Source organism: Lathamus discolor, chromosome 2, assembly GCF_037157495.1.
Source record: "Lathamus discolor isolate bLatDis1 chromosome 2, bLatDis1.hap1, whole genome shotgun sequence".
NCBI classification, from domain to species: domain Eukaryota; kingdom Metazoa; phylum Chordata; class Aves; order Psittaciformes; family Psittacidae; genus Lathamus; species Lathamus discolor.
Genome location: NC_088885.1, coordinates 30,737,816 through 30,752,854, shown reverse-complemented (window position 1 = coordinate 30,752,854; position 15,039 = coordinate 30,737,816). Strand labels below are relative to the sequence as shown.

At 36.5% G+C, this 15,039-nt stretch overlaps 1 protein-coding gene across 1 annotated transcript in view; it reads right to left on the bottom strand.

Moving 5' to 3' along the window:
- HDAC9 (histone deacetylase 9) overlaps window positions 1-15,039 on the bottom strand; it is a 457,613-nt gene that overhangs the window by 22,926 nt on the left and 419,648 nt on the right. Inside the window, exon 22 of the mRNA XM_065666283.1 lies at window positions 1,455-1,588. Coding sequence (XP_065522355.1) covers window positions 1,455-1,588 — 134 coding nt within the window. The remainder of the gene's footprint in view (window positions 1-1,454; window positions 1,589-15,039) is intronic.

Here is a 15,039-nt window from a genome sequence, read left to right as displayed (position 1 = left end):
AAAGTCACTGGTGGTATAAGATACTACAACAGAGAAGATGATGACAGAGTATCAAGGAGAGTGCCCTACAATAGTAACTGATCATGAAGGCAATACTATATTCACTAAGATTGCTAGATGCCTCAGACTAAGGTTTTGTAATCTCCATTTCAGAACCTAAATAAAAGGACCAAAATTGAGCTGAGCATCTTTTTCAGTAATGCATATCACCACACTGGAAAACTCTCCTTACAGACCTATAAAAGATGATAGCAGATAAAACCCAATTAAAGCTTTTATTTTATTTTTTTTTTAACGTGACTACTTCTTTACATTTCTGAGAATATTTTTGAAAAAGCTATCGCTTTATTCATTACATATCTAACATAAAAATAATAAACATAAAAGTATTTTTCTCGATGGGTCATAAAAATTAAAAGCCAGGGTTTAAAAGAACATTTAGAAAATCCTTCTATCCAATATTAATCAGAAGACACATTATTTCACATTATTCACATAGGTATAAAGTCTTGAAGTGTAAGGGAACTGGCAGACTAGCTTACAATTTGGCTTACATTTGACTGGAGAGATTACATAGCTATTACCACCTCCCTGGGGGAAAGAAAGTAACACACTACACTTTATAACAAGATCTTGCAAAATTCACAGTTTATGGTAAAGGCTTTTGTCCTTTCATAAATTGTGTTGGCTGCACCTTCAGCAAGCTTATTTTCCTTCTCATCACATTTATGGGAGAAAAGATATTTTCTTGTAGACAACAGAACAGTTTTCACTAATATGAATGCTTATCTTGTGGTTTTGTCCATAAATATAATTTATTATTCATATTTACTTAGTCTGATAGTCCAGTCTTGAAAGTTTTTAAATAACATATAGTGTTTTATAAATTTTGGAAACTCCATTTAAATTACATACAAATGAATCTTCATTTATAATAAAGTATTTTTTTTTGAAGTCTTGGACACACTTTTTTTAATATTGTTGCTCAATTTCAAAAGCCTGTGAAATAGGCTCTTCCACATGCCAGTCAAAGTGTCAAAATACTGCAAAAAATGTGCTTTTGCAATATACAATTCCTAAAATTACCAGATACCTTGTAAAAACGTCTTTTTTCCCATGACAGTCTGGAAGTTCTGATCCTGATAGATGATATGCACGCCAATAACTACCACTTATGTTAAGTCTGGCATTCAGTACATCACAAAAAACAATTTTGAGGTATTAAATATTACTCAGAACTGGGAATAATTTCAGCAGACACTAAAGGGTTTGTAAAATCATCTCATTTAGAGGTATTTATCCGAAGTCTACTTATTTCTAAGACATGTTCAAATTGCATGGATTTTGTGGCAAATGGAAAAAGGGCTGATGCCATTGTTACTAAAAGAAAATCAAGGATAGGAGTTTCAGCAAGCTTAGGTTATTCTCTTCACCTCCTATGATTTGTGTTTTACCTCATTTCCTAAAAGGGCGTTTATACAGGCTTCAGATGCATCACAGATGGCAGTAAGGTCATGTCCTCCCTCCAGTGCCAGCACAACACGGCCATCCGCTAGCTTCAGCAATTGCTTGGTTAGGTGACCAAAACCTAGTATTCAAATACAGTAGTGCAAACAATTAAAGCAGAACAGATATTACTGGCATATTTCACATCTGCTGCATGAGAATATAAAAGTTCACATTTATTGCACAGGGATCATGGGATATATTTGGTCCAGTATTCTGTTTCTGACTATGGCCCATAGTAGATGCTCTGGAGTTAGGTATATGGAATTCTGCATGTGACAGATGTGAGATAATGTCCCTCATGCTGATCCCTAATAGCCTGAGATTAACTGAAACATGAGGTTATCTCTCTTCCTACCATCGTTAACCATTATCATCCTGAATTATCTTTCTATTTGCATATCAATATAACATCTGCCCATGTTATTTAGAGAGATCTGACATAACTTAAGACATTGAAAAGACAAAAAATATTTGTAGTTAAACTATGATAATACAATTAAAAGTAATTGTATTTTTCAAATTAGATGACAAATTTTTTATTTAGAAATTGCTTCTTCCCTTGTATTTGGAGTTTGTGTATAGCATGCAACCATAGACTGAAAAATAGTAGAAACATATGTTACCTCTTAGCTCCATTTTGAAGTGTTTTGGAATCAGCACTAACACTTCTGATTCAAGGTTTTCGCATAAGTTGAAACTATCCAGAATTTTGTAGATATCTTTACCAGTGCAACTCACTTCTGACCAACAATGTTCTAAGCAACTGCATAGCAGCCAAAATTGATAGTACTTCATTTTATGTGGTGATCTATAACTACATGAGCACTACCACAGAGCTTTCATCTGTGATTCATGTAAAATTAATTTATTTCATTTTTAATGACAAGAAAAATTGCACAAAAAAATGTTAATTTGGAGTGAAGATTTTGGAGTAGTTTCTTAAGTAGTTTTGTGGTAGTTTCTTAAGGACAGCTGTTGGTTTTGGTTAATCTCCTTTCAGTGAGTAATGATAAGTAAAGCTACCCATCACAACTTTTCCACTTGGTCTGTGCTAGTTTCTCTACTGACAGTCACCAATATTCATTGCAGTGTATTTCATAACCTTAAATAAAGCATTTAGAAGATATCTGTTAAAACCTGAGGCTCTACAAAGATGGAAAAACAACATTCTTTTGCATGTTCCAGTGAAGAAGGTCATCAAAAATTCAATGCAAAAATCACAAGCTTATTTTCTAGAGAAATTTTCCAATACACAGACTTAAGGCCTGACTTGGCAAACAAGCAATCTCACGGTTAGTTCTGTTTACATCTTAGGCCTTTGTTAATCACATGCCCAGCTGTTTTTGGAATAGGGACTTTAATTATATCAGATTTGGTTTAGTGTGCAGATAAAAAGAAACCCAACCAACCAAACAACAAAAAACCCAACACCCCTATCTGTCACTTAATCTATGAATGATCACAGAATACTCGAGGTGAAATATTGTTTCCTTAAACTACTCCACAATCTTCTATACCTTATAAGAACTGCAGTTATTTTTCTAGCAAAGAAACAACACTGTGTTCAAATTACATACAGGTTTGAAAAACAAATAAAACCTTAAACTCTTATTTAAGCTCAACCTTTCCTCGTGAAAAAAATACCCACCCAATCCTCTCTACAAAAGACCAAATTTAGACAGGATAATAAAACTGAAAGGAGTGGAATGAGGATAACATTTGATCTTCATCCAATTTCTACTTTCTTTTACCTACAGGATTTATTTCTGTCTGCATGTTGCACATGCGTTCTTGGGATTCATAATAAGAGAGTGCCAACAGTGTAAAGCAAATCGTACATACAACATTTAAAGGAAATGAAGAAGAATGAACAGACACAGACTCCACATGTCTACAGCTCACCCTCTGGGTCTCTGAGGAATCCAACAGCACTTTTAAGTCAACACCATTCTTTGTGATATACAGCTTCTGTGATGAAGAGAAAGCTCTACCATGTTTCCCCTGCACATTTTGAAAATTTTGTAAGGCCTCAAATATTGCTACTGCTACATCTCAGTTTTCCGAGGTATGTGTGGCAATTAATATAAAGGCTCTCTCAATGCCTTTTTCTTCTTTTAGGCAACCATGCATAATATAACTTGTAGACGCTGTTAGATTGCTAGTTTGCCTAATTTCCTAATGATTTTCCTAGTATCAAAGTTACAATAATCATCCTTGTCTGAGTCAGGATGCAATGAGCCATACAGAAAGAATCTTTCCAAACAGAGATCATGGTAACAAGATAAAATGTTGCCAAACCAAACCAACAAGACTGAGGCTTTTCATCAGTGTAATTACCCTGAGAAAGTAAAGGTGACTTGCTAGAAAGGGAGCCAACAGTACCAACATTGTCAGTGAATGAGTTATGGAAATTCTTAACAAAGAAACTTGGATCCTGTGCCACTGCGCAGCCTAGGAAAGATATTAGCTTCCTCAAGGAAATCCCCTGGAGTGCAGAAGTAACAAAATGGAAAGAAAGGAATGCCAGTCAAGTAATGGTTTTAAGATGGGCTCTACTGCATGCCAAATAATTAAGAAAAACAAGAAGAAAATAGTAACAGGCACCATGAAAAGAATCAGTCATCTTCCCCGATATAAGGAGATCAAGCACATATTTGACATCATCCCACTAGCCAAATTTAAGGTGAGAAAGGAGTCAGAAAAGCATTTTTAATCCTGAATCTTCCAACTCACATGAATTTCTAGAAATCAGCAGCAGTACTGTGCCTGCTGAAAAAAGTGCCAATTGTGATGCTGGCTTAAAAGATGTTTTCTGTTTGGATTTGCTGTATTCTAAAACTGCATGTTTTTGCAGCAGTGCATAACAGTTATAGATTAGTGGCATTTTATAGAAACAGTAAATGTTCAGTTATAAGATGGAAAGTCATGTTAATACATCAGTGCTTGATTTTCAGTCCAGCCTTAAATGGGCATTGCTTCTTAGAGGCTGCAGGTGCCTTCAGGCCATTTAGAGTCTGAGTGCCTGACTCAATGACAGGCATCTACTAATCCTGGTTTGAAATGGCCCTGGCAATAGCCACAATTATTCGTGCCCATAAACGTAAGTAAAAATGTCACATATTATTATTATTAATAATTAATAATAATAATCAGTATTTAAAAATCCAAACATTTCAGTCAATAAATGAGGAAAGGTTATACATACAGGGGTATTTCTCTAATCTTATAAATCTGCTCACTGAATTTGTACTCCAGAGAAGTAGCATTTTTTAAAATTAGGCTCAGCAGTGTGCCAGGAAATTCTGAGCATGGTTTTGTGCCAATTATTATTTTCATATTTTCTGTAATTTAAATGTTAAAAGTACCTGTTCCCTTCATAGATCCAATATTTAGACATTGAGGGTAGAATTTGCAAAAGCTCTTAATATTAATTTGCTATGATCCTATTAAAACCAATAATAAACCTTTGGTTTATGCAAGAAGCAACATTAAAACACTACCAAGTAGTTCTGAAAATCCTTGCCAATTGGTTTACATTTGCCTGGCAAAAACCTGTGGGTGCATGATTGTACACCTAAGTAAAACAGACTAGATTACAACTGAAACCGTTATAAACCATGTTATGCATTGGAGAAATATGAAGTATACAAGCTGTTATCCAGCAACCTTTGAAGTAAAAATATAAACTTTTAAATCAAAACCATAACATGTACTTTTTAATTATATCCTTTCCCTTCATTATTGCTGAGATACAATATGCAGCCTTATGTAAGAAAATATTCTACTGTGGGAAGCAAAAAGATTATTAGTATTAACTAATAATCAAGCTGCCAGGCTGTTATTGAAGGACACAGTTTGCTGATCGCTTGAATTATAATCTAAGCAAGTATTTCAGCTTTTAGTGTCCCAGTAAGAGCCCTGTTTGGTTGTTTTTTTTTTTTTTTGTGACAGACAAGCTCCCCATGCACCCCTTATGGTTCTGCCAAGCAGCAAAGAATAACATAGATGAAGCTTCTGCCTCACTCTACCAAAGCCACCAGAGCAGCTATACTCTACCTGGATTTACTGACAACAAAGAAAAAATGTTAAACCTTACAAAAAGGGAATCCAGACTTATTTCAGTTTTCTATTTTTGTTTTTGAGGTATCCTTACTGTGATAATTTGAATAGGAAAGTGTCAAACAGCAGGTAAAACACCTCTTAAGCAGGTCTGTTCCCCTCCAATGGACTCACACAACACACAACTGTGTTGTGTATTATGACTAGATGAAGTCAGAGTCAGACTAAGTCAGAGCTAACAAGTCAGAGTTTGTGTGTACGGCCTCCCATTTTGAGAAAGAAATATTTGAGAATTAATACAACTTTTGAATGTTATTCTTTACACATCCTTTCCTCAGCAGACAGGGAAAGGAACCATATGGACGGGGCACATTCCCAGCCAGCACTGCAGCGCTCCGTTTGCCTAAACAGTCATATACGCAACCCAATTAGCTCACCCACAAACGTGCAGACACCAAGCTAGTGGGGACAAAACCTGCCCCAGAAGACAGAATCTTTCCCTCTCCCCCGCTGTGCATAAGGAGAGCAGATGTCTCCTGCACAGTCATTTTTTGGGCAACAGCAGGCGGAGCAGAGCTGTGGTGCTGGCCGTTGCTCAGAGGAGGCAGCTGGTGGAGAAACAAGAACATATCAACAACAGAAAGGTTGGCAAAGCTTTGGAGTTACAGAGAAAGCCTCAGCTTTCTCAGCCTTAGCAGCAGGGCCCCAACAAGTCTTTCAGCTTCAGTGTCCTAAAAGCTACAGTCTGACCCTAAATTACAGGCAGAGTTCTGGTGAGCTCCTCTGGCTACTCAGAGTAGCCTGGAGAGGAATACACACAGAACAACAAAAGCTCCACAGTCTCTGTCCTAGACCTCCAAGCACGTATTTAACTATTATTTACCATTTAATCATGTCATTACTGTCTAATTTACTTTGAGAATGTGCTTTCCTCTCACTAAAACTGTTGCAATGACTGCTGCCAAAAGTCTACCCACCAGTGTTCTACACTCCTTCCCTGTGGTTCCTTCGTGACTACTTGATTAATTTTCATTGATATTCTTCCAACAATAGCATCTAAAATTAACTGGGTCAGTTTTTACATAACTTCCTGAGTCACCAGGCTACGTGTCCTAAATAAATATGTCCATACAGGAGTCAAATGATAATTTACCCTTCCAGTACTGGAAGGAGATAGAACATTTTGCAAAGCTTGTGTTCGGTGATAAGAGAGCACATTTTCTTCACAGGTCTTAATTCAGGACCTTTTATTCAATCAAAACTTTGTCTGGATTAAGTCAGTTGGCAGGATGTGGCCCTGAGTGAGGGGGAAAGGAGATTTTAATGCCAAATACATTCTTATGAAAAACATTTTCCAAATGGCTGAAATTATGAATGTTAGTGTTGAGATACCTGAATTTAAACTGTGGAGATCCGACCTCCAGGCATTAGCTGCTGATTTTGTGCTTTTAATACTGGAGAAGGAAGCTCAGTAACACTTCAAATTACATGTCTCAAGCAGGCATTTAATTTAGATTAAATTAGACAGTAATTGTGTGTTAAATAAATATCAATGGTCTCAGGAACACATTTTTTTATGGATTAACAATTTATGTAATAGATGTTTTTATTGTATTCCTGTTAGTTCTACAGTAATGTGGTTTTCGTAATTAGCTGCTCTTTAGCTGCTACACTGAATATAACTTATTAAATTTTTATTAAGTACATATTCAAGGATACACAGGCTCTTTGAAAGCCAAATAGTGCAAACCTGTCTCACTACAGGAAAAGATCACCTTGAAAATGCTCAGTAGGATGGTCTGGGCATCTTCAACTCTAGATAAGTATGTACCCAAGCGGGTTACATAGTCCATTTCATGTGCTTAGTACCCTGGGAAGGAGGAACTTGTACACCTCCACTACACAATGACATCAGTGACCACCTGACAAAATATTCCTCAGAGAAAACACAGGGAGGAAGATGACTCCCCCAAACTCTTCTCCCATCTAATTCATACTAAAAAAATAGGAAAGGATTTCTTTTGTACCCTGTATTATCAAGCAGCAGAGATTCTGCATCCTCCAGGAAAGGTCACAGTGATGTACAAAACAATGATGATGTTTTCAGAGCTGTTATAGTGCTGTCATGTGGATTCAGAAGGAAAATATTAAACCATCATTTTCAGCTGCTAGAGACAAAACAGGAACCTTTGGATATTCCCAAAACTGGCTGGACTGTTCTTACTAGCTATTTGCTCCATTCCTTCCTTTCTTCTTGGTTTCCTCACATTCTCTCTATCTCTGCTTTACACCTGGCCTAAGTAATAATTTCTCCCCTGTCCTGCTATCCTCTCCCTCTTTTATTTTGCTTCCCATTTAGTAAATCCCCGACTAAGTAAAACTGGCCAGGAAGCAAGATTATCCTTCCCAAAGAGTTCTTCATTTTTTATTCTTTTTTTTTTTTTTTTTTTTTTCTTTTCAGGAACACGTAGCTGTTCTGCTTCAGAAAGAGGAAGCCAAGAGAGGAAATGCAGACCTGCAAACAGCAAGGTAGCATTTCAGAATCTTGGGTTCAGATCTCTCTGAAAAGGCTTCATCTGGTGGTGAGGAAATTCTCTATGGGGTTTTGGGGCCTTTTTTTTCCTTCTTTCTTTCTCCCCACCATCCCCAGGATTAAAAATTCCTCTAAAGGAATTCTATGAGGATAGTCTAATCAGGCTGTTAAATATCTATGGAAAATCTGTCCCACATGTTGTGAAATCTGTCAAGCTGATAGTGCAAGTATCACTACTGTTATCACAATAACTTCTTCCAAATCTGATCAAGTTCCCTGATTTAAACGGATTCACAGTATATGTATCTGATGTTACAAATTACAGATGATTATATCTCCAAATCTGAGTCTAGACTCAGTAAGGGGTTGGCTAGCAAATAAGACATCTGATAAAAAAAAAATAAATTCAAAGTATGAGGAATTTGTTTCTAATCCATGCTGGAATGAAAATCAGATACTACTATTGACTATCCAAATAAACCAGTTAGCTTGATTAAGGTTGGAGTTTATTATAATGCTACTGCCTATAAAATCAACTTGACACATTTTTTAAATATGTGAGGCAAAGTTTCTGCTATTATAAATGAGCATAGCTAAAATGTGGGCACTGAGTTATGGCTGAAAACAATCTGATGGGAAGATCTAGGCTTATTTCTCTTCTTAACTGATGAAAAGCCAAGTCAGTTAATTTTGAATTGACCCAAGAGACAAACACAAAGGATCAGATTTAAAGCCCATCACTCAGAAGCTGAGAACTGACTACCATTTTCTGAAGATGGTCTACAAAATTCTGCCAAGAAAAGCAGCATAGACTAAATGATCTTTCCAACATATACAGTTTCTCAGAGTCTAAAAATTAAGCCTCTCACTTTATTTGCAGTCATTTATTGCCCCTGCCACGTCAACATATCACATTAAATTAAGGACTAAATCCTTAGCCAGTGTTAATCAGCATGTACCATTATCTAAAGACCTGGCCTCCAGATGTGGATCATTCACCATTCCAAGATGAAGAACACAAATACAATAAGCGTATCAGGGATGAGACCTTGTAGGTTGATAGACTTGAGGTAAATACTCTATTTCCTGACCAATTTGGCATCAAGTCTCCTGGTGACCTAAGTATTAATATCAGAGATCTAGTGCCCCTCAGGAATTGGATCACATTGTTTAATAAACATAATTTTATAATATCAGGAGGGAATAAGGCAGTGCATTTCTAAGGGATTACTGTACATCTCAAGTAGTTACTCACTTTCCCTCTGGCACTGTGCCTATTAACCCCACCTGACATATGCTATAATCACCCAGAAATGCACTGGCTGTCACCACTTATTGAAAAGGTAATGTGTAAAACTCACTAAAGGAAATAGTATTGAAACCAGGTTTGGGGTCTGACTCCTTACAGTCTTCTGATTAATTGCAATTTCAAAGCAAAATACATTGAGCAACTTACTATTATGCTGTTCTATTACAAAAACTTGTAGGAATTAAGGATGAGATTTCAATCAATACAACGGCCCCTTTGTCCCTTTTCATGCTATTAAAAGGACACACAGATGGCTTGAAATGGTGGATAAAACCCCATAGAGTAAAAGGAACTCTAGCTGCCATTTAAATTACATAGGTGGCTCTATCCAGCCTTCTTCCCAAATAGAAGAGTTATGTCAGAACCTAGTCACTTGTTATTCCACAGCAGAGTTTGCATGAGCCTTAACCTGCTGGGAGCATAAGACAAGGTGGCAAGGAATTGCATGGGCCTCAGGTGAAGGCACAACTGACATCATTTTATTTCCACCTAGTTTTGCACAGGAGGTGGAAATATGTAGAAAGCTATTATTTGCTGTTCCTCAGAGTGAAATATATGACTTATTCTCATCACAGATATGTAAAATTTTTGAAGAATAAGACTAAAGGTGTTCTATCTTTTATTTATTCATTTTGTAGACATTAGGGCCAGGTTTGGCTGCTGGGTGAACGAGAGGGCTTCATATATGATACAACTTGTGATCTGGAAGGAGATAATTGGAAAAGGAGTGGCCTCTTTCCCAAGAAATTCTTCTCCCCAGAAACAAGTATGAGAATAAACTCTTTTATTAGAATATTGAATATCTACCTCATCCCTGTCTTTCCAGTCCTCTGGTATACAGTTCTCAGAAAGAGCCCTTTTGTGAGCTTCTGCAGCCAAGTGGTGACACACTAATTACTGCTTGAGAACTAGTGCTCAAGAAACCCTAATGGAATTCTTTAACCAGTGTTTTTCTACCTTTTCTTAGAGAAACTTAAAACAATGACCACAAGGCCTAGGTGAAAAATGCCTTCAGGTGGCTGAGCAGTCATGGAGTACTACTTTCTGGATTTTCTGAGAGTGAGGATCAGAGTCACTTGGGAGTGACCCCAGTTCTACAGGATCCATAAGCTAGAAAATAACCACTATCTCTGTTGCTACCAGAGCATGACAGCAGTACTAAAGAGTGCTGGTAGACCTAAAATAATTGGAAATCTTCACTGAACAATATAAATATTAAGACAAACAATGACATTTCTGTGTTACACTCAGACCTAAATCTAGCTAACTAGTGTCAAGGTAACTTGAGGACTCCAGATGTTGTTGCAGCTGCATTACCACAGTCATCTTGGTCATTCTTCTTAAAAGTGAGAAGTTCATAACAGGGCAAAAATCATTCATTATGTTAAGATACTGTTTCTTGAGCAACATCAGTAATTTTTTTCTTCAAGGGAAAACAGTACATTGGCTTTTCAAAATAGAGATCCTGAAAATCTACTACCAGAATAGCTACTGTTTCTCCCTCCAGAGTTTTAACAGCTAGAAGTAAAATAGCCTGCTGCCAGAGCTCAAAGCTCCCTAGCGGCTCCAGAAACTTAGCAAACAACATATACCAAACTGTAACATCAGGATTGCATTTATTCTTCCTTCTGACAAAGCTGAAGAGCCGCTGCAGCTGAAAGCTCTGGCAAAAATTATCCAAACTTCACAGCAAAGTCTCTTAGAAACACTTGACAACAGGGGTGTTTGATGGTCTTATTACAGATAAATAGAGAAGAATGAGGAAATATGTCAAAATCAGAACAGCTCCACTCATCAGACAATTTAATAGTCACTCCAGCAGGAAGGATGCACTTTCTAGTCATTCTCAGTTTTGTCCAAAGCACTGATTTTATTTCATAAATGGTCATTCACCAAAATTCTAGCATCTTCCCAATGTTTTTACCTAAATTTTACAGCAGGACACTATGTTAGAGGTAATTAATTAATATTAATTACACATGAGTGAAAGATGAAAGAAAACAAAAAATGAGACATGAGAGAATTAGGAAAAGGATAAAAGTACGTTGGGTTAATAAAAGAGACTGTTATTAAATAAGATGACAAATAAATACATCTGTGACTTAAAGACAATGAAGGCATGTAAGCAAAATTACTGGATGACAGTGGATGAGCAAGAACAAAAGCAAATATGAAACTAAGCATCATCAAGGAATTAGTTTTTCTTATAACCACCAGCAATGGTCAGAAAACAAATACAGCAGAGAAGGTTTAGTGTCATATTACTGCAAAGGGATGCAGAGCATTTTTGAATTCTTCACCAGGGATATACTTTTGTATAGTTTCTATATAGAGAAATGTGAGGCAGTTCCACAGCTACACTGATATGAAAATGGTTCAGATTTTGTCTGCTGTGAGCTCTGGATTTCTCAGTGACTTGTTAGTAACTCAGACAAGGTCTCAACATAAGCAGCTGGCACTGAATTGAAAATACAATGTGCTTCAGGTGACAGATCTGTATGCATAGGCAAAAATGTTAGTGATAACACTCAAACCAAATAAGGTATTTAAATAAGCAGATACGTGACAATAAGCTGGCTTACCTGGGAGCAATCAAATTACTTGCTATTTATTCATACAACCATACTGCCACAGAAACAAAATCTGAAGTAATCCCATGGGTGTAATGTATTTATACCTCTGGAACTGTAAGCAAAATTTAGCCAACCAAGTGCAAACGTTTCTCTTCTTTTAACCATAGTAAAATCAGTTTAGAAATTGTGAGTGAAATCCATATTAAAGTTCAAACACATATTTGGAAATCCACATTTTATCAACCAGAACAAAGATTTTACAGTGGATGCACAGCAGCTTCCTGAACTCATCTGGACTCAACGAGCTAACAACAGGTGCTCCTTCTAATCCTTTAGCCACTTATATATCCTACCAGACCATGCCTTATTCTAATGGGTCTTCACAAATAAACTCAAACTACCTTTCCATACACATGTATTTATTATAACACCTGCAAGGACTGAGTGCTCAGATCTGAGTAGAAAACATGTCTGAAGACTAGTGCTTGCAGGCAGATAAAAAAGTTACTTTCAAACAAGATGATATTTGGCAGCGGTAGCTGTTAGTAAAATACATATCTTTAGTGCTAAAATCTATGCAAATCAGAGTAAGACGTGGATGATGCCTTTTCAAGAGGTGTGAAATCCAGTACGTGCAACTGGCAGGGTTGTTATAGGTGTGAGTGAGCAGGCAGAGGGGGTTGTAACAAAATAGGTTTCTTTTTCATCCTATCCAAGAACAGGCAGGACTAGTACTTGTGACCCCTTCAGACTAGGATATTTTTACTTCTTAAGCATGCTGTACCGGGTCTTCCCACATCTTCACTGTGTCTGGAAATGTTCAAGAGAAATTTGTTTCAACATGACTCTTGTCTGTTCTACGGGACTACTATATAATGCATGCAATTTAATATTTGGATCAGAGCTCTGTCTGAATTTCTGGTTGTGGCTTTTTATGGCCAGTTGAAATACATAAGAGACCTGCTGGTTGATGTTACAAATTGAACAATTAGGAAAATCAAAACTATTTTTATTTCATCTGAAATTACTATTCAAGAAACAAGAAATCTAGGGCTACACACAGTGCCATTTTTCTATCAACAACTTCTAACAACAGAGCTCTTGCTGTTTAAGTTTGCTTTTCATTACAGAAAAGAAGATAACAGAAAAAAAATGTATACAAAAGAAAGGTAGAGGAACAAGTATTTCCTCTATTTTTCAGGCTTTGGCAGAAACTTTGAAACTAGCAATTATTGCTGGCTTATAGTAGCAATCTGAACCTGGTTATCTCTATACTGATTAAAACAAAGGTACAGAATAGTAGGTGCTCATTCATATAACAACTCTATCTTAAAGCTTATGCAAAAGGGATTCATTGTGCAAGCAGTCATAAATCTCACTTGCCCTAACTTCAGAGCATTTTACCTTACAACCAAAATAATGTTATTTTGTGCACAATTTCTATATGCAACTTCTAGATTTACTGTTTCAAACAAAAAGAGTGTAAACAATTTCAGCTGAGACTAAAGTGAGCAACTGATTCATCCTACAGATGGATGAAAATTTGCGCCAAAGTGGAAAACTTGTTCTGGAAAGAGTCGCTGTTGATGATACTTTCAGTGAATCCAGATTCAAATTTTTCATTTATTTATTTTTGTATGCTGTTCATATCTTAATTAAGAATGAAATTAGGAGAAAAGAAACAAGTTTTAGCAGTTCATTGGACAGCAGGGAATATAATAGAAAAAGGTAATGACACTCCGCCAGCCTGAGAGTATTCCCTCGTCAGTCTTCAAAGGACTGCTACAAATAAAAAATTCTGACGACTTCTCCAAGAAAAAAGAAGAAGAGAAAACATAGGCAACATAAATGTAACTTCTACTTGCTTCTACTCCAACTATCCAGCATTTTAAAGACTTGATATTTCTTTTTTCTATAAACAAAATTTCAGGCCATGTTTGAAAAGTTCAATACGCAAAGCCCACATATCACTTCCATACATGTGTTCTAGGTGACATCTATATGGAAACAATGACAAACCCTTTCCTTGATTAAGCATTGTAAAGCCTTTAGTAGAAAACTTACCAAAAATGAAAATGTGTTATCTCTATCAGTAGTGTGCATTAAAAATCTCAAAGTAACTGTCTCCAAGATGAATCTTGGCAAACTCTGAAGTCCATATGTGGGAGAGGCAACTTTAGCACTTAGTAAATATTGAAAAATCTGGAATTACCCTAGTGAGATTCTTCAAATCTCTCTTAGGCTGACAGGGGTTTTTGTTAATCACTTTCTGGAGGTCTCTGGTACTCTTGAGTCAGCCTCTGGAGGCTCCACTGGCCATCTAAAGGGCCTGGGCTTTTAATTCAGGCACCAAGGTTGGGTGGCTAAAGTTGGAGAAGCCCAGAATATCTCAAACTCACTAGGAGGTTATCCTTGTCCTTGTATTACATGAAAGCTTGGCCAAACTTTTATACACTATTAGGAGTAATTGAAGTATTAGTGACAAATACATAATTCAGATCATGCAGCCCTGACTCATGTTCAATACTGTTTGTAAATATGTGAGTGTTTTTCAAATGTTATGTTCATAAAGTTGTTTGTGAAGATATCTTTTGCATTTGCCAAATGATGTTCAGCTTAGTGGCTCCCTGCACACTTCTTTCTTTGACTTCCTAACCTTAATTACCCATTTCTTATTAGTGCCCATAAAATTATATCCTACAGTAGCTACTCTCTTGATGTGTAACCAAAACTTTGTATACAACAGAATAGCGATTAACTAAAAGATAAAGTGATAACTAGCAAATAATCAGTTCTCTCGATCACACAAATATACAGGAATCTTTACAATGAAATACCACGCCTCAGACTTAGATGAGAACATAAATTAGAGCCTGTGACTATTTCTTACTAGGAAATAAAAAAGGATCACAGGCAAAGATGGGATGACTGAGTTTTAAAAGTCAAAGAGAAGTTTACAAAGAAGATCAGCATTTGCATTCCTATTTGCCTGGGCCACTTGCCCCTTTTGCATCCTGATAAAACAAATGAGTCAATACAAATCAAGATGACTCAGT